At 38.4% G+C, this 25,551-nt stretch overlaps 1 protein-coding gene across 2 annotated transcripts in view; it reads right to left on the bottom strand.

Moving 5' to 3' along the window:
- Positions 1–25,551, bottom strand: part of OTOGL (otogelin like) — a 289,364-nt gene that overhangs the window by 77,313 nt on the left and 186,500 nt on the right. For both annotated transcript variants that reach the window (XM_054443471.1, XM_054443472.1), the window contains 2 exons: positions 7,417–7,551; positions 1,564–1,713 (listed from right to left, as the gene is read on the bottom strand). In XM_054443471.1, the coding sequence (XP_054299446.1) occupies positions 1,564–1,713; positions 7,417–7,551 (285 nt within the window). The remainder of the gene's footprint in view (positions 1–1,563; positions 1,714–7,416; positions 7,552–25,551) is intronic.

The raw sequence follows: 25,551 nt of genomic DNA, 5'->3' as shown, positions 1-25,551 counted from the left end.
AGATGCCAACAAACCTAAGAATAGATCTTTGGGCTTTTATCCTCCTTAAGACTTAAAGACTATAACTTCAATATACAATCATATTTTACATTTACAACATATTAAAATCTTTTTTAAAAATGTATCTTTTCTGTATTTTTGAGAAGATATTGTTGCTATTCCAATTTTTCTTTGACAAAAATTATATCCATGAGTCTCAGTCTCAATTCCAGGTAAACTAGATTTTAAAAAAATACATCAATGTTTTTGCAAACAACTTTAAAATATGAATTTAAAATATTCAAATAAATATTCAAAATAATCAAATTTTAAATATTTTAAATAGTAAACTACTTAACAATATTTAATAAAAATATTTAGCAGGGAATAGTATATAAAATAATTTAAAATATAAATTGCCAAAAATTATAAACAACTCAGATTGGATATTCAACCATGAATGGATAAATAGATTGTGTGGTACATCCACATAACAGAATACTACTCAACAGTATAGAATTCACACAACAATTTGTATGAATCTTAAATATACTTTGCCAAGTCAAAGAAGCCAGACCCAAAAGACTACAGATTGTACAATTCCATTTATATGGTATCTGAGAAAGGCAAAACTATAGCAGTGGAAAATATAATCAGTGGTTGTCTGAGGTTAGGAGGTAAAGGTAGGGGTTGACAATAAAGAAGCAACATGAAGTATATTTGGAGGTTGACAGGTATGTTCTATGTAGAACTGTTGTGATGGATACAAGGCTCCATGCATAATATGGTTTGGCTCTGTGTCCCCACGCAAATCTCATCTCGAATTACAATCCCCATATGTTGAGGGAAGGACCTGGTGAGAGGTGATTGCATCATGGGGGTGGTTTCTCCCAAGCTGTTCTTGTGATAGTGAGGGAGTTCTCATGAGACCTGATGATTTCAAAGTGTGGCATTTCCCCCTCAATCTTTCTGTCTTTCAGGCCACCTTTTGAAGAAGGTGGTTGCTTCCCCTTTGCCTTCCACAATGATTGTACATTCCCTGAGGCCTTCCCAGCCATGCGGAACTGTGAGTCAATTAAACCTCTTTTCTTGATAAATTACCCAGTGTCAGGTAGTTCTTTATAGCAGTGTGAAAATGGACTAATACAATGCATTTGTCAGAATCTATAGACCTGGACACAATAAGAGTAACTTTTTTTACATTTAAAAAATAATTTTACTGCATGTAAACTTAAAAAATATATATATCCAGAATGTGGAGGAAAACATGGAATGCAGTTTGTAAGAACTGAATCTAATTGCATTGTGAACAAATCACATAATGAAGCTGAAGAAAAAGAGAAGAAGAAAGCTGGCTTAAGTAATCTTGGAAAACTGGATACTGCAAGGTTAAAGTCAAAAAGAACTGTACACAAACACTGTACTTAGTTGGTGAAGTTCTTTTTCACAAGGGTATGAGTTAATAATTCTGGAAATATAACCTAGTTCTTAAAGGAAAACATTAATCATTTTCTTTTCATCAAACATCAAAAACTAAATGTGATTTTATTCATTACATCTCATTTGGAGCTTAGGTTGACCTACCTTCCACTGTGGTCCAACTTTGATATGAATAGTTGTCTTCCTATCCCAAAGAATAGTGATATCTTTCTCTGGAAAGTATACTACTATATAGTAGCCAGCCTTCCAAAGCTGGTAGGTAGATTTGTTTTCCAGAAAAAAACCTGACTGTTTCTTAAAAAAAGAAAAGAAAAGAAACAAAGTGAGTAGTAAGTTCTCTAACCAAAATATATCAAATTAGTTTAGCTAATATTTGCCAACAACTATCTGTGTACTAATATTGTTGCTTGGTCATGCCTTTTCTGAATTCTGTAAGAAAAGACAAAACAATTGCACAAAATAGGAAATACATAAATACTGATTACCAGACGCAAACTAGCAGATGGACCCCACATGGATAAATGGGCAAAGGGAAAAGATATTTCAGTTACATTTGGGGAAGAGCAAAACAAGGGAATGGACACAGAAGACACTAAGTGATATCCCTGCCGAATCAGAAATTTTACATCTGTGATGAATAAATATGACAGAACTAAAAAGTATGGCCTTGCCTGCAAAAGAGAGAAATTTGGTCCTGCGCATGTTTCTGAGTAGTTAATGATAGCATGGAAATAGTCTACTGACTTCATTAAATATGTCTTGAAAATCAGAATCATTAAGTTTGGTAGGAGACATTGCCTTCCCAATTCAGGCAAAAAGAAGCTGTGAAGTACTTCCTTTAAGTGAAAAGGGGAAAGTTCTCAACTTAACAAGAAAGAAAAAAAAAATTGTATGCTGCGGTTGCTAAGATCTATGGTAAGAATGAATCTTCTATCTGTGAAATTGTGAAGAAGGGAAAAGAAATTCAGCTAGTTTTGCTGCTGCACATTAAACTGCAAAACTGACAGCCACAGCGCATGGTAAGTGCTTAGTTAAGATGGAAAAGGCATTAAATTTGTGGGTAAAAGGCATGAACAGAAACGTGTTCTGATTGATGGCAATTGGGTCTGCTACTATCTATGGTTTCAGGCATCCACTGGAGGTCTTGGGACCTAACCCTCATGGATAAGGGGGAACTACCGTATGTGTGTAGGGGGTTGGGAAGCAGTGAATTACCATCAAAGGGACTCCAGAAGGCTTCTTGCAAGGGGTGGGTGTGAACTGATCTGCAAGAGGTTATACACAGCAAGGTATAGGGGTTTGGGAGTGAGAACGGAGAAGAAATCCTTCCAAACAAAAGAAATGGCTTGAATCAAGACTTAGGGACAAGAAAGTCAAAGATTTATTCAGAACTAAGGAGAGTACCAAAAGGCTAGAGCATGAATTACATGATGGATCATAGCCTGAGACCTTTGCAACCAAGTTATCCAGAGTAATTATCACATGTGCAAAATGTAGTCAATAAAAGCTTTCAAACAGGGAAGTATTAGACCATGGTTGTATATTAAAAGAAGATAATTTAGGCAGTAGAAAGGATAAAGCAGAGAGAAATGGGAGATGGAACATATTGGGAAATGTTAGAGAACTTTTATTGTAAAGTAGGAATATACAATATTCTTTATAAGCAAGGGCAACACATGGCTATATTGAATCTGACCTTGAAATTAACTCATATAATAACTTCAAAAATGCACAGTAACATCAAAGTAAGAAAAATTTAGCCAGAGGCAAAATAAAAATTGTGAAGGAGATATGAAATTCTTGGTTACTTTTCTCCTTCAAGTAATAACAAAAGCATAGTTTGAAAATACTACACTACAGTAGACTTTTTAATAAATATTTCAAAGGGAAAATGAAATAAATTTAGTCATATCCATAAGGAGTTTTCAGTCTCCTAGACCAAGGTCATACTTAAAACAGGTGCACAATATATTGTATAGAACAGTATATATTGTATATAACCATATGTGTTGTTAACTGGCTTTCTCTGATCTCATATCCTTCCACTTCCCAATCCCCACCCCCACTGACTAAGCTTCAGCTATGCTGGCTCTTTTTCTGTTCTTCAAATTTACCTAAGCTTTTACCCATCTCAAGTCCTGTGTGCTTGGTGTTCCTCCTGCTAGGAACTCTGTTTTCCAGATCTTGGCGTAATGGCCTCATTCCCATCAATTGTGACCCATATGCTCCCTCCTCTGTGAGGCCTTCCCTGATTGCCCCAGTAGAACTTTCATCCTCAAGATGGGCCAGATTGGTAGGCATTTAAGACAGCACAATGCTCTTCTGAGCAAGGACCGCCCCTTGCTCAGAAGTGGGCCCCCTCTTGGGGTTTAATGCTCTGTAATTGCCATCTTGAAATTCTAATTTTACCTGTGAATTCGTGTTTTGTCAGTGAAGTTCAATGAGACAAAGAATCATGTGTCTGGGCCTTGCCTTGAAGCCTTGGCTCACATCTCCTGCAGTCCGCACAATCTCCCTGGATTGATTCTCAGATGCCTGCTTCTCTGCAGCTACCCAGAGACCACTGCTACGCTCCGCTTGCAGCACAGAGGCAGGATGAGTTGGACTTAGGCAAGCATACCCAAGTGCCAAGATGGAGTTATGAGGCAAGGAAGGCCCTCAGCACTGACAGGGTGTGCTCCCACCCCAGGACTATCCCTATGCTTGAGTCAGCATGGCATTAAATGATGATTTAAAAAAAAAAAAAAAAAAAAAAACACCATGACATATCAAGATAGAACATGAAACAAGAAAATGAAACTTTTTCCCTGTTTTGAACAAATTGCATAGCTTGCCCTGCCCCCAAGTCCGTCTCTGCCACAGAAACTAATTCTATTGTTTTCACTGTGCTTTTTAGCATCTTTCTATCATCTTGTTTGTCTTTGACTTGTTTCTCTTTTGCTCAGTTTGGTTTTGCATCAGTTATCCTGATACAAAAGCACATCTTTTCTATTCGTCTTTAGACATAAAATCCTTCATTTCCATTAGATAGGGCGGTTTACTACAAGAAAATCCTCTATGGTCAAAGGGAGTTGCCATATGCCTTACTTTTCAGATTTTTAAATAATGCTTCTCATTAGAACAGTGAGGTATTATGAATTGTCCAAAATAGAGATCTCCACTTCAGATGAGAATTAGAGCACTTTAAACAAACTCTAGTGATGTTAGCAAGATATGTTAGAACTATGGAGAATTAAAATATTTAAAGTACAGCTTAAATAAATTAATAAAATATTTATATCTTATACATTTGATAAAATTAGAATTGTGCATTTACATATAAAAATAACAGAGGTGGCTTTTTTTTCTTCCCCTGGATAGGTGGTCCATCTACCATAAAATAAATAGTGCTTATTTTTCACTTTCGATGTTTTAGGAAAAATATTGCAGGGGATTTCTTTAGGGTCAAACTGTTTTTATGACTTTTCTTAATCTTATGTCATACAGTTTATACAAAGGAGATTCATTAACACCTACATACAAGTGAAAACTGGAAGTCGAAAGTTATGTGGAGTTGCAATCACCACTTCAAAGACGTGTCACACTGTCTTTATAAGACCATTTACTATTTTCTCTTGTTTCTTTTTTAACATCCTTGTTCTTAGAAATAACCTTCACCTATAAATGAATATCTGGTTGATGGTTATGACAAACTGCTGTAATTACTTTAAAAACATGTCAACATGATTGTAGAAACTCTGTTTTGCCCAAAGGTTGATTGCTGCCTAGTTAGTTTCAATGTTTCTGACTGAAACATAGTTGTGTTTTAAGGTAATTGTTCTCAAACTTTAGTGTGCACAAGAATTTCAAGTACCATTGAAAATGTCAATTTTGTTTTCAGCATCAGCCATTCCAATTACTGAAGTAGGGCCCAGAAACCAGCACTTACAAGAAAAATTCCAGATGGTTTTAATGAATATTTGCAGACCAAACTGAGAGAAACACTGTTCTAAAAATCTCAGAATATAGGTCGGTTTTTAAAGCCCATTTGTCAAATTATGTACTTTCTAACTCTGAAATTTCTTGCCTATAAAATGAGGTTCAAATATCTTGTACCATTCAAGAGCCTCCATAGTCTGGACTCAGCCCCCTCATCTATTGCCTTTACCCCATGCTCCCTGAATGGCAGCTATCAGGACACTCCTCCCTGAGTCACTTTGCCACTCCCTCCATCCACTGTCCCATATTTTGTGCTTCCACCAATCCAAACCACCTGCAGTTATCCAAACATGCCATTTCATCTCTCAGCTCTGCCCTACTGAGTGGGTTTATTCGTCTGTACTGATTGCCACCCTACTCCCTCTCTTCACCTGGCTAATGCCTACTCATCCTTTAAGACTCAGGGCAAATCATTTCCTCCAGAGCATGTCTTCTGAGCCTTCAGAAATAGGGAGGGTAAGAAGAATCATTTCTTCAAATCCATTAATTTATATTTTCATTTCAATCCTCACACAAACTAAAGAAGTAGCTTCTAAAATCTTCCCAAATTTACAGATGGAAAAGCTGCAGCTTGGAGAGGTTAAGTAAACCTGCCCAAAGTTACAGAGCAAGCAGGTAATGGAACAGAGGTTCCGAGTTAGTACTGAGTGACTCTAAAGTCTATGCTCTTAACAATCACCCTAAGCACCCCAGATTTCTTTAGGTGCTCTTCCCAGGAGTTCCCATATTATCCTACATAAATTCCTACCATAGGACACCATGCTGCCTTATTTACCATGTGCATCCTTATTTACCTGAACGTATCCCTCACCTGAGCAGAAACTCCTTAAAGGCAAGCACAGTGTTATTTCACTGTTGTAGCCCCAATAATTAGCACGTTTTGATATTCAGTAAACATTATAAAAGAATGTATGAGATGAATGAATGAATGAAATTTATTCATTCTTTTAAATTGGGCAGGCTCCAAGGATACAATAAACAAGAACTTGGAGACAACTGGGGAAGACAAGCTCACAAGTAGTTTCATTAAAGTACGATACACATTCTAATAGGGTGCTTGATGGTATGAGGAGGAGCTCCCTGGAGGAGGTATGATAAGACATATTGCATAAGAATAAGTTAAATGGAAAGACAGATCCAGGAAGAAGCGATAATAGTAATGAAGGACTAATAAGATGCTCCACCTTCTGGAATGTGGGCTTGAAGCAGAAAGTAATGAAAGAGCAGGCAGGAGAGGTGGGAAACAGCCAGATTGGCAAGGCCTTGGAGGAGCAGTGGGAAGGCATCTCAAAGTCTTGAAGAACCAGAGTGACATATTAGATTTCCATCAAAAATGTACATACACAAGGCTGGACGTGGTGGCTCATGCCTGTAATCCCAGCACTTTGGAAGACCAAGACAGGTGGATCACCTGAGGTCAGGAGTTTGAGACCAGCCTAACCAACATGGTGAAATCCCATCTCTACTGAAAATACAAAAATTAACCGGGCGTGGTGGCATGCGTCTGTAATCCCAGCTACTCAGGAGGCTGAGGCAAGAGAATTGCTTGAACCCGGGAGGCGGAGGTTGCGGTGAGCTGAGATCATGCCACTGCACTCCAGCCTGGGCAACAGAGTGAGGCTCTGTCTCAAAAAAAAAAAAAAAAAAAAAAAAAAGACATACACAAATAAAAACTACTTATGCTGCAGTATGTGAGGATGAATTAGAGGGGAAAGACTAAAACCAGAAGCCAAGAGTCTAGCCTGGAATCTACTGAAGTAATTAAGGCAATAGGTGGGGGTTGCAAGGGCCCAAATGGCAACTATGGGAATGAAAGCAAGAGGAACGAATTGGAATATGGAGAAGGGAAGTAAGAAGAGAGAAGTCAAGCACAATTTACTGAAGCCACACAAAATGAAAAGAAAAAACAACATAGATCTCATAACCGTTTACAGAGAGAAGTAGACCAAATCATTTCTATTCTATTTTCAGTATCCTCAGGATAAGTTCAAATGATCCTGAAAGAAATAATTCACTAACCTGTTTGTAAGGAGTATCATTCAGGTAAATTTCAGTGTCCCCAACTGAAATCAAAACACTTTTAGAACAAACAATATCGTTGTCAAAGCATTTCTTATTCTGGGCAATGACAGATATATCTGAATCATCTGCACTCTGAAATGTCAAAAATATTTTATTAATATGAATATATACAACCTATATTATTTTTAGTTATTTTTATTAAGAAATCTTAAATATTGACAGTGGATTGCATTAGAACTGAAAAACAACTTACCTCTAAAATAAAAAGTCATTTTTAACTAATAATACGAAGAATTTTATGGAAATATAGTAGGATAGCTCAATCTTTAAACACCTGTAATATCTCTGTTAAAATTTTGTTCCAGCCAAGTTTACCATTTTATTTCTATAGCTCAAATGTACCAACCATTATCATTTTATTTATCAATAAATAATCAACAAAACAATATGTCACTTAGAGAAATCTTTAAAAAATATTCATTTGAGACATGACTTTTGTTTTATTTAAAGGATATTTCTGGCTGAATAATTATTTGTCTATAAGTTAGAATTCAAATAGATACAAAACTTTGGTATTTGTTAGTAAATAAAATAATTTGTTTCATTTGAGAGCTTGCTTTGAATTTTACATATATTATCCAATTTAGTTCTTATGAAAACATTTTGAATTAGATATTATTTCCATTTTACAGATGAGGAAACTGAGATTAAGAGGGATTAACTGATTATCTAAGGTCGCTTTGCTAAATAAGAGAAGGATCAGAGTTCAAATCCCTAATCTGTTTTGTTTGTCTTGATGCCACTTGTAAAGAAATTAGGAAGGGTCTAGAAATGGTTGAGGAGAAAAGACAACTTTAGATGATAGGGAATCCCTAAATTCAAGGAACACTATTTAGTCTCTCTACTCTAAATGACATACTTCCACCTCCGGGTAGACCCCTTTCCTTGGCAACTCCCCACTGCATCCACTAAGTCACTCTTTAGAATCAAAGTTTCTAACTTTCTCCCCCAGTTTAATGGATAGGTTTCTTCAGTTGTACTGACTCTGGAAATTTCATTATAAAATGTTGTTTACATCTGGTTCTTTAATAGTTTTAATTGGCAAGTTATAATTGCATATATTTATGAGATACAATGGGATGTTATATGTATATAATGTGAAATAATTAAATAAAACTAACATATTAATCAACTCATATACTTACCATTTTTCTAGGAAGAAAGTACACACTTCTTGTCAAATTTTCAAAGTGGTCCTAATCTTGCCCAAAGTTAAAAGCTATTACTGCTCTAAGAGACCTTTCACTGATTGTGGACAGTAGAGATTTCATTAAAAGGAAAGGAAGAAATGTAACATTTCTCTTTGGATTCAATGTTCAATTTTCAAAGGCCCACACACTTCCTGAATGTTTTCCATTTTGAGACATAGGGGTCAGCGTTTATTTTCATAGTAAGAAAAAGTTATTAAATGTTTGGCAATCATAGGCCAGACGCGGTGGCTCACGCCTGTAATCCCAGCACTTTGGGAGTCAGAGGTAGGCAGATCACTTGAGATCAGGTGTTCAAGACCAGCCTGGCCAACATGGCAAAACCCAGTCTCTACTAAAAATGCAAAAATTAGCCAGGCATGGTGGCACGCACCTGAAGTCCCAGCTACTTGGGAAGCTGAGGCAAGAGAATCGCTTGAACCTGGGAGGCTGAAGTTGCAGTAAGCTGAGACCACGCCACTGCACTCCAGCACTCCAGCCTGGGTGACAGATTGAGACTGTCTTAAAACAAAAAAAAAAAAAAAGAGTTTGGCAATCATACAGTTTGTTTTTTGTTTTTGTTGTTGTTGTTGTTGTTTTTCAGATAGGGTCTTGCCCTGTCACCCAGGCTGCTGGAGTGCAGTGGCATGATCATGACTCACTGCAGCCTCAACTTTCCAGGCTCAAACAATTCTTCCACCTTGGCCTCCTGAGTAGCTGGGAGACTACAGCTGTGTGCCACCACACCTGACCAATTTTTAAAATTTTTTTGTAGAGGCAGAGTGTCACTATGTTTACCCAGGCTAGTCTCAAACTACTGGGCTCAAGTGAGCCATTCATTTTAGCCTCCCAAAGTGCTGGGATTAGAAGTGTAAGCCACCTTGCCTAATGACCATAGAGGTCTTGATGTAAATTCTCCACACTTAGTTTTTCACAACACTGGCAATATGAAAACTAGCTCAATTCATCTCTTATTTTGGCTAAATTCTTTCTGCCTTGTTAATAAGTATTACAGTGCCTAGAGGATAGGTTTTTAATGAATGGTATAGATAGAGTAATTAATATATCCCTCTGTAACCCATTTTTCCTTCATAGATGCTGGGAGCTTTTGCTGCTTTTTACACAATCCTTTTGCAAAATAATAAGGGTCATTAAGATGATTATGGCATTGTACTACTGAAAAAAACAATGTCATACTTTTCTGCCTTTCTGCATAATTTTCAAAGAGGGAAAAATACATAATTCAGGGTTTTGTTTTGCTCTTCCTCTTGGGAAAAGTTATTTAGATTAAGGGATGTGAAAAGCTGATTGAAAGGCTTTCTATTGCCATTATATTTTATTGCTATTAATTAAAATGCCTCAATGTTAGTTTCATCCTTTATATTAAATCTGAAATGCCAAGAAATATTCTATCTTGTATGGTTTGTCTTATAATATGATGCTATGCTGACAGTAATTTGTAACAATAGCAATATACCTAAAAGTCACATTTCTATACTTTTCATTTCTAATGTATTTCAAGTTAATATTAGGTTTAGAAATAATGCCGCAGAGTTGCTAAGCAACATAGTAATAATGACAACAAAGCTGGAGGAAAAAGGTCAACATCAATGTGCCACATGGGCTCCTCAAAACCCTTTATTCTTAGGTACTAAAAGGTTTAGTACAGAATATGCCCCAAAATGAGTCTGAAACAGAAACTGTCAGTGCCTTTCAAGGAAGTATATAATTATACTTGACATGTCAGTCTCAGCACCTGTCATAGCACCAGCCCCTTTTAAGGGTAATTATCCCACACAAAGTCTCTGCTGATACCATAGCCTCAGGCAGCCATGGTTTAGGTCCCAAGGCAGCGCATTCATTTCTGGGCAAAGGGACTTCAATGCTGGCAGAAAAAACGAACTATATTCTATTCAATTCTCTCTCAAATTTGAACCAGAAAATACCGATTTTTTAAGTGTTTTGCAGTAAGATCTGAGGGTGAATAAACATGTAAAGGATATAAGGAAGAGTAGGAGCTGACCAGGTAAAAACAAGCTGAACATATGAGGAAGTAGAAATGATGACTGAACTGAAGAAAAAGTAGAGAAAAGACACAGAAAAGAAAGTTAGACATGCTAGCCTGAGTAGCAGAAAACAGGGCAGTCACACAGAGATTGTCCAAGTTGCAAGAATGACATCAGGTCATCCATGACTCTCTGCTGCCTGGGGCCAAAACCACCCTTCAGCTGACACCTTCATAAGGTTCTTGTAAGAAGACATAAAAAGTTGGGAAAAAGAATGGTAAATATTGTAAAAGTTTACAAAAAGTTTATGAATATCTTATCTTGTGATCAAACTAATTAAAATTGGATGTATTTCTTAAAATTAACTTTAGTGTTAATAATGCATAATGCAAAGGTAAAATTTGGTTTACTCTTTTGAACAAGCTTTTTGTGTAATATTAAGAGATAGCAAAAGATTTTTATTTACCTTTTCAGTATATGGCAACAAAAAAAGAGAAGAGAGAGACAGATTAAATTTACCTTTTTAGCTGTCTTTATTAAGTTTTAAGATGATTTGGAAAACTGAGTCTCCTCTCTACCAAAGAGTAAAGGTTTTTGCTTTTTAAAATATTTGAATTAGCATTTTGATTACATAAATGACTAATTTTACGGTTATCTGTGACTCTACTTTGCAATATCAAGTGTTTTAAGACTTTGATATTTGATAACCTTTCCAAATTCTAAATTCAGTCTTTTGGCCTCAAACTAATTTTTTGGATATTAGGGCTCCTGAAGTCCGAGACAGACGTATTCATCTTCGTTGGTATGTTAAAATTATACCAGAATCATTGTCAAATACGAAATGGTGTTTAACTTTCTTTGAGTTATTTTTATATGAATGTGTCATTAATATATGTTCCAAAATTATATGAGATTCATATAATTCTGGTATGTCTTAATCTGTGTTATCAGGAATAATTATGACTATTGCATTAAATTATTGTATGCCACAGAAATAATCAAATTTCCTTGTCTATTGTGTCTTTAAAGACTTTTGTCATGCACAGACAATTATTGTTTTACTTTGATTCTTCTCAAAAAGCACTTTATAATCAGCTGCAGTCCACAACTTGCTTCCTTAAGGAAGTTTGTGGAAAGGACTCTGACAGGTGCTCTTGAAGGCAGCTTTCTGATAACTTTGGAGATTGTGCCATCAGACTAGAGAGAAAACTTCTGGGATTCTCACTGGAGAGCAGATGTGTTCGTGAGGATTGCTGGCCCAATACTGGGCAGAACAGAAGTTAACTGCATGGGACTGAACTAATAGAAGGCTAAAATGTTTTCTTACGACTTTTTTGTTTGAAACATTCGGCTTCTTTACGTTTCGTTTTCTAAAGTCAAGAAAACATTTCTGCTGGGCGCAGTGGCTCATGCCTGTAATCTCAGCAATTTGGGAGGCCAAGGCGGGCTGATCTCCTGAGGTCAGGAATTCGAGACCAGCCTGACCAACATGGAGAAACCCCGTCTCTACTAAAAATACAAAATTAGCCAGGTGTGGTGGCGCATGCCTGTAATCCCAGCTTCTTGGGAGGTTGAAGCAGGAGAACTGCTTGAACCTAGAAGGTGGAGGTTGTGGTGAGCCAAGATTGCACCACTGCACTCCAGCCTGGGCAATAAGAGTGAAACTCCATCTCAAAAAAAAAAAAAAAAAGAAAGAAAAAGAAAAAGAAAAAAAAGAAAAGAAAACATTTCTTTCTTTTGAGCTATTTATAGCTTACAACAAATTGAGTAAAGTATCCTCTTGTGAGCAAAATTTGAGGCATATTTCTTCCTATCTGATTTCTCCAGAATTTAAAAATCATTTGTGAGTATTCTTAAATTATGGCAATATAGCTATTTGCATAAGTTCAATAAGAATCTATTTTCTGTTGTAACAGGACACAGTTGGAGACACTGGTTATTTTACCACAGCTTTGACTAGGATGGAATATTTACAGATATTTACAGATATGCTTTGGGGAATTTAAGTTGACATTACAGAGCTGACCAAAGCCTCTCGTACAGACTGGCCTGACACCTTGTTTATGCAATTCCTTTACAATGTTTGTGACCTGTAGTAAGTAAAGCACATCACTTTCTGACAGGCCTAGGAACCCCGAGTTATTTTGGAACCTCAAGAAGAGAGAAATTAACCCAATTCATATAGGTATTTGCAGGCACATATAAATCCTTAGCTTGGCTAACCTCAAGAGGCTTTTAAAAGGCCTAATCTGAGATTATGAAAAACTTACAACAAAGCCAACGTAAAAGAGCCTATATGAACAATAATTATTCTTGCTGCATTTTATGCAAATAATCAAGCCACATATACTACAATTAAAACTTATTTTGCAAGTAAATTGGTCCTGTTATGATTTGTCTTTCATAGAAATGAGGAACTAGAGAGAGAAAAAAATATCATTTGAAAAGAAAGTATGGTACGTCTTTTATTAGATTTTGGCCTTGTCCATTATTTATTAGTTGATATTATTTCTCTACAATTAAACATAAACACAAGATTATAGTTTCCTCTTGCCAGGACTCAGAGTTAAGACAAATACTCTACTTGAAATATTTTCTGCACAATCACTATGTGAAACAACAATGATAAATGCTATGTTTTCTCTACTACAAAAGAAAATGAGAGTAACAGGAGAAAATACTAACAAGTAGTTATTGAGTTCACCAAATGTCCAGCATTCTGCAAAATGACTTGGAAAGAATAACAAGAAATATAAGGCATTGTCCTCACCATCAAAACCTTAGAATTTTTTTAGAGAAATCTGTCTTAATATGGAGTATAAATAGTAGATACTTCTTTACTGGCATGCTTTATATTTAATAGGCCCCTAAAATTGTTTTATTAAATGAATGAAATAATAATGTGAACAAAGATCACCACCATACATTGGAAAATATTTGTAAAGATGCTGACACATGAACAAGATTTTTAATGCTTTTGGTAGAAATTGCAAATATTTTTTCCATAAACAAAATGAAAAATAAAGCTTCACAGAATCTTTGTCTTACTACTTAAAATGATACCATAAACAACCATCTTTAACAGTAATGATATATCCAATGGGAACATGTCATGTTTGACATTATATTGTTAGCAAAACTTTCTTTTTTCTGAATGTAACTTAAATTTGACTATGCAGAAGAGAATAATTTCAAAAATAATTAAAATCAGGTTGTTAAAGAAAGTAAAATGTTCTACATCCTTACTACTCAAAATATGGTCCATAGACACAGAGCATCAGCACTATCTAGTAGCTTATTGAAAAGGCAGAACCTGGGGGATTTGGCAAGATGACTGAATAGGAACAGTTCTGGTCTGCAGCTCCCACCGAGACCAATTCAGAAGGTGGGTGATTTCTGCATTTCCAACTGAGTTACCCAGTTCATCTCTCTAGGACTGGTTAGAGAGTGGGTGCAGCCCACGGAAGGCAAGCAGAAGCAGGGCAGGGTGTCGCCTCACCCACGAAGTGCAAGGGGCCAGGGAACCAGAGAACTCCCTCCCCTAGCCAAGGGAAGCCATGAGGGGCTGTGCTATCCAGCCCAGATACTATGATTTTCTCATGGTTTTTGCAACCCACAGACAGGAGATTCCTTTGTGTGCCTGCGACACCAGGGCCCTGGGTTTCAAGCACAAAACTGGGCAGCTGTTTGAGCAGACTCCAAGCTAGCTGCAGAAGTTTTTTTTTTCATATCTCAGGGGCACCTGGAACCCCAGCAAGACAAAGCCGTTCACTTCTCTGGAAACGGGGCTGAAGCCAGGAAGCCAAGTGTTCTCACTCAGCAGGTCCCACCCCCATGGAGTCCAGCAACCTAAGAACCACTGGCTTGAAATTCTCGCTGCCAGCACAGCAGTCTGAAGTTAACCTGGGACTATTGACCTTGGTTGGGGGAGGGGCGTCCGCCATTACTGAGGCTTGAGTAGATGGTTTTCCCCTCACAGTGTTAAGGAAGCCACTGGGAAGTTTGGACTGGGCGGAACACATCACAGCTTGCCAAAGTGGCTGTGGCCAGACTACCTCTCTGGATTCCTCCTTACTGGGCAGTACATCTCTGAAAGAAAGGCAGCAGCCACAGTCAGGGGCTTATAGACAAAACTCCCATCTCCCTGGGACAGAGCACCTGTGGGAAGGGGCAGCTGTGAGCACAGCTTCAGCAGACTTAAATGTTTGTGCCTGCCAGCTCTGACGAGAGCAGCGGATCTCACAGCAGAATGCTCAAGCTCCACTAAGGGACAGACTGCCTCCTCAAGTGGGTCCCTGACCCCTGTGCCTCCTGACTGGGAGACACTTCCTAGTAGGGGTCGACAGACACTTCATACAGGAGAGCTCTGGCTGGCATCAGATGAGTGCCCCTCTGGGATGAAATTTCCAGAGGAAGGAGCAGGCAGCAATCTTTGCTATTCTGCAGCCTCCGCAGGTGATACCCAGGCAAGCAGGGTTTGGAGTAAACCTCCAGCAAACATCAGCAGACCTGCAGAAGAGAGCCCTGACTATTAGAAGGAAAACTAACAAAAAGATAGTGATAACATCAACATCAACAAAAAAGACGTCCACACAAAATCCCCATCCAAAGGCCATCAGCATCAAAGATCAAAGGTAGATAAATCCACAAAGAAGAGCAAAAACAGCACCAAAATGCTGAAAATTCCAAAAACCAGAATGCCTCTTCTCCTCCAAATGATCAAAACTCCTCTCAGGCAAGGGCACAAAACTGGACAGAGAATGAGTTTGATGAATTGACAGAAGTAGGCTTCAGAAGGTGGATAGTAACAAACTCTTCAGAGCTAAAAGAATATGTTCTAACCCAATGCAAAGAAGCTAAGAACCTTGATAAAAGGTTACAGGAACTGCTAACTAGAATAACCAGTTTAGAGAAGAACATAAATGACCTGATGGAGCTGAAAGACACAACATGAGAACTTCATGAAGCATACAAAAGGATCAATAGCCAAATGAATCAAGCAGAAGAAAGGATATCAGAGATTGATTATCAACTTAATGAAACAAAGTGTGAAGACAAGATCAGAGAAAAAAGAATGAAAAGGAACAAAGCCTACAAGAAATATGGGACTATGTGAAAAGACCAAACCTAAGATTGATTGGTGTAGCTGAAAGTGACGGGGAGAATGGAACCACGTTGGAAAACACACTTCAGGATATTATCCAGGAGAACTTCCCCAACCTAGCAAGACAGGCCAACATTCAAATTCAGGAAATATGAGAACACCACTAAGATACCCTTCAAGAAGAGTAACCCCAAGACACATAATCTTCAGATTCTCCAAGGTTGAAAAGAAAGAAAAAATATTAAGGGCAGCCAGAGAGAAAGGTCAGCTTACCTATCAACGGAAACCCATCAGAATGACAGCAGATCTCTCTGCAGAAACCCTATAAGCCAGAAGACAGTGGGGGCCAATATTCAACATTCTTAAAGAAAAGAATTTTCAACCCATAATATATGGTTGAAGCCATATATTATGAATATATGAAGCCATAAGGCTTCATAAGTGAAGGAGAATTAAAATCCTTTACAGACAAGCAAATTCTGAGGGATTTTGTCACCACCAGGCCTGTCATACATGAGCTCCTGAAGGAAGCACTAAATATGGAAAGTAAAAACCAGTACCAGCCACTGCAAAAACATATCAAAATATAAAGACCAATGACACGATGAAGAAACTGCATCAACTAATGTGCAAAATAACCAGCTAGCATCATGATGACAGGATCAAATTCACACCTAACAATATTAACCTTAAAGGGAAATGCACTAAATGCCCCAGTTAAAAGACACAGACTGGCAAATTGGATAAAGAGTCAAGACCCATTGTTGTGCTATATTCAGGAGACCCATCTCATGTGCAAAGACACACATAGGCTCAAAATAAAGGAATGGAAGAATATTTACCAAGCAAATGGAAAGCAAAAAAAAAGCAGAGGTTGCAATCTTAATCTCTGATAAAACAGACTCTAAACCAACAAAGATCAAAAAAGACAAAGAAAGGTATTACTTAACGGTAAAGGGATCAGTGCAACAATAAGAGCTAATGATCCTAAATACATACGCACCCAATACTGGAGCACTCAAATTCATAAAGCAAGTTCTTAGAGATGAACGAAGACACTTAGACTCCCCAACAATAATAGTGGGAGACTTTAACACCTCACTGTCAATATTAGACAGATCAACGAGACAGAAAATTAACAAGAATATTCACGACTTGAACTCAGCTCTGGACCAAGCAGACCTAATAGACACCTACAGAACTCTCTACCCCAAATCAACAGAATATACATTCTTCTCAGCACCACATCACACTTATTCTAAAATTGACCACATAATTGGAAGTAAAACACTCTTCAGCAAATGAAAAACAATGGAATTCATAACAAACAGTCTCTCAGAGCACAATGCAATCAAATTAGAACTCAGGATTAAGAAACCCACTCAAAACTGCACAACTACATGGAAACTGAACAACCTGCTCCTGAATGACTACTAGGTAAATAACTAAATTAAGACAGAAATAAATAAATTCTTTGAAACCAATGAGAACAAACACACAACATACCAGAATCTCTGGGACACAGCTAAAGCAGTGTTTAGAGGCAAATTTATAAATGTCACTATAAATCTAAATGCCCACATCAGAAAGCGGGAATGATCTACAATTGACACCCTAACATCTCAATTGAGAGAACTAGAGAAGCAAGAGCAAACAAATTCAAAAGCTAGCAGAAGACAAGAAATAACTAAGATCAGAGCAGAACTCAGGGAGATAGAGACACAAAAAATCCTTCAAAAAATCAATGAATCCAGGAGCTGGTTTTTTGAAAAGATTAACAAAATAGATAGACCACTAGCCAGACTAATAAAGAAGAAAAGAGAGAAGATTTTCTAGTTTATTTGTATACAGACACAATAAAAAAATGATAAAGGGGAGATCACCACTGATGCACAGAAATACAAACTACCTTCAGAGACTACTTTAAACACCTCTGCCAAATAAACTAGTAAAATCTAGAATAAATGGATAAATTCCTGGACACATACACCCTCCCAAGACTAAGACAGGAAGAAGTCAAATCCCTGAATAGACCAATAACAAGTTCTGAAATTGAGGCAGTAATTAATAGCCTACCAACCAAAAAAAGCCCAGGACCAGATGGATTCACAGCCAAATTCTACCAGATTTACAAAGAGGAGCTGGTACCATTCCTTCTGAAACTATTCCAAACAACAGAAAAGGGACTACTCCCTAACTCATTTTTATGTGGCCAGCATCATCCTGATACCAAAACCTGGCAGAGACACAACAAAATAAGAAAACTTCGGAGGAGCCAAGATGGCCGAATAGGAACAGCTCCAGTCTACAGCTCCCAGCGTGACCGACGCAGAAGACGGGTGATTTCTGCATTTCCATCTGAGGTACCGGGTTCATCTCACTAGTGAGTGCCAGACAGTGGGTGCAGGACAGTGGGGGCAGCACACTGTGCGCCAGCAGAAGCAGGGCGAGGCATTGCCTCACTCGGGAAGCACAAGGGGTCAGGGAGTTCCCTTTCCTGCTCAAGGAAAGGGGTGACAGATGGCATCTGGAAAATCGGGCCACTCCCACCCGAATACTGCACTTTTCCGACCGGCTTAGGAAACGGCGCACTAGGAGACTATTTCCCACACCTGGTTTGGAGGGTCCTACGCCCACGGAATCTCGCTGATTGCTAGCACAGCAGTCTGAGATCAAACTGCAAGGCCGCAGCGAGGCTGGGGGAGGGGTGCCAGCCATTGCCAAGGCTCCCTTAGGTAAACAAAGCAGCCTGGAAGCTCTAACTGGGTGGAGCCCACCACAGCTCAAGGAGGCCTGCCTGCCTCTGTAGGCTCCACCTCTGGGGACAGGGCACAGACAAACAAAAAGACAGCAGTAACCTCTGCAGACTTAAATGTCCCTGTCTGACAGCTTTGAGGAGAGCAGTGGTTCTCCCAGCATACAGCTGGAGATCTGAGAAAGGGCAGACTGCCTCCTCAAGTGGGTCCCTGACCCCTGACCCCCAAGCAGCCTAACTGGGAGGCACCCCCCAGTAGGGGCAAACTGACACTTCACACGGCCGGGTACTCCTCTGAGACAAAACTTCCAGAGGAACAATCAGACAGCAGCATTTGCAGATCACGAAAATCCGCGGTTCTGCAGACACCCCTGCTGATACCCAGGCAAACAGGTCTGGAGTGGACCTCTAGCAAACTCCAACAGACCTGCAGCTGAGGGTCCTGTCTGTTAGAAGGAAAACGAACAAACAGAAAGGACATCCACCCCAAAAACCCATCTGTACAACACCATCATCAAAGACCAAAAGTAGATAAAACCACAAAGATGGGGAAAAAACAGAGCAGAAAAACTGGAAACTCTAAAAAGCAGAGTGCCTCTGCCCCTCCAAAGGAACGCAGCTCCTCACCAGCAACGGAACAAAGCTGGATGGAGAATGACTTTGACGAGTTGAGAGAAGAAGGCTTCAGACGATCAAACTACTCAGAGCTACAGGAGGAAACTCAAACCAAAGGCAAAGAAGTTGAAAACTTTGAAAAAACTTTAGACGAATGTATAACTAGAATAACCAATACAGAGAACTGCTTAAAGGAGCTGATAGAGCTGAAAGCCAAGGCTCGAGAACTATGTGAAGAATGCGGAAGCCTCAGGAGCCAATGCGACCAACTGGAAGAAAGGGTATCAGTGATGGAAGATGAAATGAATGAAATGAAGTGAGAAGGGATGTTTAGAGAAAAAAGAATAAAAAGAAGTGAACAAAGCCTCCAAGAAATGTGGGACTATGGGAAAAGACCAAATCGACGTCTGATTGGTGTACCTGAAAGCAACGGGGAGAATGGAACCAAGTTGGAAAACACTTTGCAGGATATTATCCAGGAAAACTTCCCCAATCTAGCAAGGCAGGCCAACATTCAGATTCAGGAAATACAGAGAATGCCACAAAGATACTCCACAAGAAGAGCAACTCCAAGACACATAATTGTCAGATTCACCAAAGTTGAAATGAAGGAAAAAATGTTAAGGGCAGCCAGAGAGAAAGGTCAGGTTACCCACAAAGGGAAGGCCATCAGACTAACAGCGGATCTCTCAGCAGAAACTCTACAAGCCAGAAGAGAGTGGGGAACAATATTCAACATTCTTAAAGAAAAGACTTTTCAACTCAGAATTTCATATCCAGCCAAACTAAGCTTCATAAGTGAAGGAGAAATAAAATACTTTACAGACAAGCAAATGCTGAGAGATTTTGTCACCACCAGGCCTGCCCTAAAAGAGCTCCTGAAGGAAGCACTAAACATGGAAAGGCACAACTGGTACCAGCCGCTGCAAAATCATGCCAAAATGTAAAGACCATCGAGACTAGGAAGAGACTGCATCAACTAACGAGCAAAATAACCAGCTAACATCATAATGACAGGATCAAATTCACACATAACAATATTCACTTTAAATGTAAATGGACTAAAAGCTCCAATTAAAAGACACAGACTGGCAAATTGCATAAAGAGTCAAGACCCATCAGTATGCTGTATTCAGGAAACCCATCTCGCATGCAGAGACACACATAGGCTCAAAATAAAAGGATGGAGGAAGATCTACCAAGCACATGGAAAGCAAAAAAAGGCAGGTGTTGCAATCCTAGTCTCTGATAAAACAGACTTTAAACCAACAAAGATCAAAAGAGACAAAGAAGGCCATTACATAATGGTAAAGGGATTAATTGAACAAGAAGAGCTAACTATCCTAAATATATATGCACCCAATACAGGAGCAACCAAGTTCATAAAGCACGTCCTGACTGACCTACAAGGAGACTTAGACTCCCACACAATAATAATGGGAGACTTTAACACCCCACTGTCAACATTAGACAGATCAACGAGACAGAAAGTTAACAAGGACACCCAGGAATTGAACTCAGCTCTGCCCCAAGTGGACCTAATAGACATCTACAGAACTCTCCACCCCAAATCAACAGAATATACATTCTTTTCAGCACCACACCACACCTATTCCAAAACTGACCACATAGTAGGAAGTAAAGCTCTCCTCAGCAAATGTAAAGGAACAGAAATTATAACAAACTGTCTCTCAGACCACAGTGCAATCAAACTAGAACTCAGGATTAAGAAACTCACTCAAAACCACTCAACTACATGGAAACTGAACAACCTGCTCCTGAATGACTACTGGGTACATAACAAAATGAAGGCAGAAATAAAGATGTTCTTTGAAACCAACAAGAACAAAGACACAACGTGCCAGAATCTCTGGGACACATTCAAAGCAGTGTGTAGAGGGAAATTTATAGCACTAAATGCCCACAAGAGAAAGCAGGAAAGATCTAAAATTGACACCCTAACATCACAATTAAAAGAACTAGAAAAGCAAGAGCAAACACATTCAAAAGCTAGCAGAAGGCAAGAAATAACTAAAATCAGAGCAGAACTGAAGGAAATAGAGACACAAAAAAACCCTTCAAAAAATTAATGAATCCAGGAGCTGGTTTTTTGAAAGGATCAACAAAATTGATAGACTGCTAGCAAGACTAATAAAGAAAAAATGAGAGAAGAATCAAATAGATGCAATAAAAAATGATAAAGGGGATATCACCACTGATCCCACAGAAATACAAACTACCATCAGAGAATACTACAGACACCTCTACACAAATAAACTAGAAAATCTAGATGAAATGGATAAATTCCTGGACACATACACTCTCCCAAGACTAAACCAGGAAGAAGTTGAATCGCTGAATAGACCAATAACAGGAGCTGAAATTGTGGCAATAATCAATACCTTACCAACCAAAAAGAGTCCAGGACCAGATGGATTCACAGCCGAATTCTACCAGAGGTACAAAGAGGAACTGGTACCATTCCTTCTGAAACTATTCCAATCAATAGAAAAAGAGGGAATCCTCCCTAACTCACTTTATGAGGCCAGCATCATCCTGATACCAAAGCCGGGCAGAGACACAACCAAAAAAGAGAATTTTAGACCAATATCCTTGATGAACATTGATGCAAAAAATCCTCAATAAAATACTGGCAAACCAAATCCAGCAGCACATCAAAAAGCTTATCCACCATGATCAAGTGGGCTTCATCCCTGGGATGCAAGGCTGGTTCAATATACACAAATCAATAAATGTAATCCAGCATATAAACAGAACCAACGACAAAAACCACATGACTATCTCAATAGATGCAGAAAAGGCCTTTGACAAAATTCAACAATGCTTCATGCTAAAAACTCTCAATAAATTAGGTATTGATGGGACATATCTCAAAATAATAAGAGCTATCTATGACAAACTCACAGCCAATATCATACTGAATGGGCAAAAACTGGAAGCATTCCCTTTGAAAACTGGCACAAGACAGGGATGCCCTCTCTTACCACTCCTATTCAACATAGTGTTGGACGTTCTGGCCAGGGCAATTAGGCAGGAGAAGGAAATAAAGGTATTCAATTAGGAAAAGAGGAAGTCAAACTGTCCCTGTTTGCAGATGACATGATTGTATATCTAGAAAACCCCATCGTCTCAGCCCAAAATCTCCTTAAGCTGATAAGCAACTTTAGCAAAGTCTCAGGATACAAAATGAATATACAAAAATCACAAGCATTCTTATACACCAATAACAGATGAACAGAGAGCTAAATCATGAGTGAACTCTGATTCACAATTGCTTCAAAGAGAATAAAATACTTAGGAATCCAACTTACAAGGGATGTGAAGGACCTCTTCAAGGAGAACTACAAACCACTGCTCAATGAAATAAAAGAAGATACAAAGAAATGGAAGAACATTCCATGCACATGGGTAGGAAGAATCAATATCGTGAAAATGGCCATACTGCCCAAGGTAATTTATAGACTCAATGCCATCCCCATCAAACTACCAATGACCTTCTTCACAGAATTGGAAAAAACTACTTTAAAGTTCATATGGAACCAAAAAAGAGCCCGCATCACCAAGTCAATCCTAAGTCAAAAGAACAAAGCTGGAGGCATCACACTACCTGACTTCAAACTATACTACAAGGCTACAGTAACCAAAACAGCATGGTACTGGTACCAAAACAGAGATATAGATCAATGGAACAGAACAGAGCCCTCAGAAATAATGCCACATATCTACAAGTATTTGATCTTTGACAAACCTGAGAAAAACAAATAATGGGGAAAGGATTCCCTATTTAATAAATGGTGCTGGGGAAACTGCCTAGCCATATGTAGAAAGCTGAAACTGGATCCCTTCCTTACACCTTATACAAAAATCAATTCAAGATGGATTAAAGACTTAAACGTTAGACCTAAAACCATAAAAACCCTAGAAGAAAACCTAGGCATTACCATTCAGGACATAGGCATGGGCAAGGACTTCATGTCTAAAACACCAAAAGCAATGGCAACAAAAGCCAAAATTGACAAATGGGATCTAATTAAACTAAAGAGCTTCTGCACAGCAAAAGAAACTACCATCAGAGTGAACACGCAACCTACAAATTGGGAGAAAATTTTCGCAACCTACTCATCTGACAAAGGGCTAATATCCAGAATCTACAATGAACTCCAACAAATTTACAAGAAAAAAACAAACAACCCCATCAAAAAGTGGGCAAAGGATATGAACAGACACTTCTCAAAAGAAGACACTTATGCAGCCAAAAGACACATGAAAAAAATGCTCATCATCACTGGCCATCAGAGAAATGCAAATCAAAACCACAATTAGATACCATCTCACACCAATTAGAATGGCAATCATTAAAAAGTCAGGAAACAGGTGCTGGAGAGGATGTGGAGAAATAGGAACACTTTGACACTGTTGGTGAGACTATAAACTAGTTCAACCATTGTGGAAGTCAGTGTGGCAATTCCTCAGGGATCTAGAACTAGAAATACCATTTGGCCCAGCCATCCCATTCCTGGGTATACACCCAAAGGACTATAAATCATGCTGCTATAAAGACACATGCACACGTATGTTTATTGCGGCACTATTCACAATAGCAAAGACTTGGAACAAACCCAAATGTCCAACAATGATAGACTGGATTAAGAAAATGTGGCACATATATACCATGGAATACTATGCAGCCATAAAAAATGATGAGTTCATGTCCTTTGTAGGGACATGGATGAAATTGGAAATCATCATTCTCAGTAAACTATCGCAAGGACAAAAAACCAAATACCGCATGTTCTCACTCATAGATGGGAATTGAACAATGAGAACACATGGACACAGGAAGGGGAACATCACACTCTGGGGACTGTTGTGGGGCGGGGAGAGGGGGGAGGGATAGCATTAGGAGATATACCTAATGCTAAATGGCAAGTTAATGGGTGCAGCACACCAGCATGGCACATGTACACATATGTAACTAACCTGCACATTGTGCACATGTACCCTAAAACTTAAAGTATAATAATAATAATAATAATAAAGAATTCCTAGTTAAACAAAAAAAAAAAAAAAAAAAAGAAAACTTCAAGCCAACATCCCTGATGAACATCAATGCGAAAATCCTCAATAAAATATTGGCAAACTGAATTCAGCAGCACATCAAGAAGCTTATCCACCACGATCAAGGTGGCTTCATCCCTGAGATGCAAAGCTGGTTCAACATACACAAATCAATAAATGTAATCCATCACAAAAACAGAACCAATGACAAAAACCACATGATTATTTCAATAGATGCAGAAAAGGCCTTCAATAAAACATCCCTTCATGCTAAAAACAATAAACCAGGTATTGATGGAACATATCTCAAAATAATAAATGCTATTTATGACAAACCCATAGCCAATATCATACTGAATGGGCAAAAACTGGAAGGATTCCCTTTGAAAACTGGCACAAGACAAGGATGCCCTCTCTCACCACTCCTATTCAACATAGTATTGGAAGTTCTGGCCAGGGCAATCAGGCAAGAGAAAGAAATAAAGGTATTCAAATAGGAAGAGAGAACATCAAATTGTCTCTGTTTGCAGATAACATAATTGTATATTTAGAAAATTCCATCATCTCAGCCCAAAAACTCCTTAAGCTGATAAGCAACTTCAGCAAAGTCTCAGGATGCAAAATCAATGTGCAAAAATCACAAGCATTCTTATACAACAAAAATAGACAAACAGAGAACCAAATTATGAGTGAACTCCCATTCATAATTGCTACAAAGAAAATAAAATATCTAGGAATACAACTTACAATGTATGTGAAGGACCTGTTCAAGAACTACAAACCACTGCTCAAAGAAATAAGAGAGGACACAAACAAAGGGAAAAAGATTCTATGCTCATAGACACGAAGAATCAATATCATGAAAATGGCCATACTGCCCAAAGCAATTTATAGATTCAATGCTATTCCCATCAAGCTACCATTAACTTTCTTCACAGAATTAGAAAAAAGTACTTTAAATTTCATATGGAATCAAAAAAGAGCCCATATAGCCAAGATAATACTAAGCAAAAAGAACAAAGCTGGAGACATCATGTTACCTGACTTCAAACTATAATACAAGGCTACAGTAACCAAAACAGCATGCTACTAGTACCAAGACAGGTATATAGACAATGGAACAGAACAGAGGCCTCAGAAATAATGCCACATATCTACAACCACCTGATCTTTGACAAACCTGACAAAAACAAGCAATATGGAAAGGATTCCCTATTAAATAAATGGTGTTGGGAAAACCGGTTAGCCATATGCAGAAAACTGAAACTGGACCCCTTCCTTACACCTTATACAAAAATTAATTCAAGATGGATTAAAGACTTAAGC

Source organism: Pongo pygmaeus, chromosome 10 (assembly GCF_028885625.2).
Source record: "Pongo pygmaeus isolate AG05252 chromosome 10, NHGRI_mPonPyg2-v2.0_pri, whole genome shotgun sequence".
In the NCBI taxonomy this organism is placed as follows: Eukaryota; Metazoa; Chordata; class Mammalia; order Primates; family Hominidae; genus Pongo; species Pongo pygmaeus.
This window is presented reverse-complemented; position numbering and strand designations above follow the sequence as displayed.